This window comes from Fulmarus glacialis, unplaced genomic scaffold, assembly GCF_000690835.1.
Source record: "Fulmarus glacialis isolate BGI_N327 unplaced genomic scaffold, ASM69083v1 scaffold25067, whole genome shotgun sequence".
Taxonomy (NCBI): domain Eukaryota; kingdom Metazoa; phylum Chordata; class Aves; order Procellariiformes; family Procellariidae; genus Fulmarus; species Fulmarus glacialis.
The window spans coordinates 43243-43484 of record NW_009221672.1 but is presented as its reverse complement, the minus strand read 5'-3'; the positions used below and the strand labels follow the sequence as shown (position 1 = coordinate 43484).

General features: G+C 65.7%; 1 protein-coding gene across 1 annotated transcript in view; it reads left to right on the top strand.

Annotated features, from left to right (window-relative positions):
- Window positions 1-120: 120 nt before the first annotated feature.
- The window catches only part of RPS29 (ribosomal protein S29), a gene marked incomplete at both ends in the record, with an annotated part of 398 nt that continues 276 nt past the window's right edge, over window positions 121-242 (top strand). Inside the window, one exon of the mRNA XM_009581201.1 lies at window positions 121-230. Within this exon, the coding sequence (XP_009579496.1) occupies window positions 121-230 (110 nt within the window). The remainder of the gene's footprint in view (window positions 231-242) is intronic.

The following is a 242-nucleotide window of genomic DNA, read 5'->3' as shown; positions in this document are numbered from 1 at the left end:
TGGGCTCCCTGGGCTGCCACAGCTGCCTCACTCCGTCCCTTCTCTCCCTCCCTTCTCTCCCCTCTACCCCGCGCCGCCATTACCCACCCTGACCGGCCTTGCTCTCTTCTCCCCTCGCAGCCGCGTGTGCTCCAACCGCCACGGTCTCATCCGCAAGTACGGCCTGAACATGTGCCGGCAGTGCTTCCGCCAGTACGCAAAGGACATCGGGTTCATTAAGGGGAGCGCCGGCACCAGGGCTG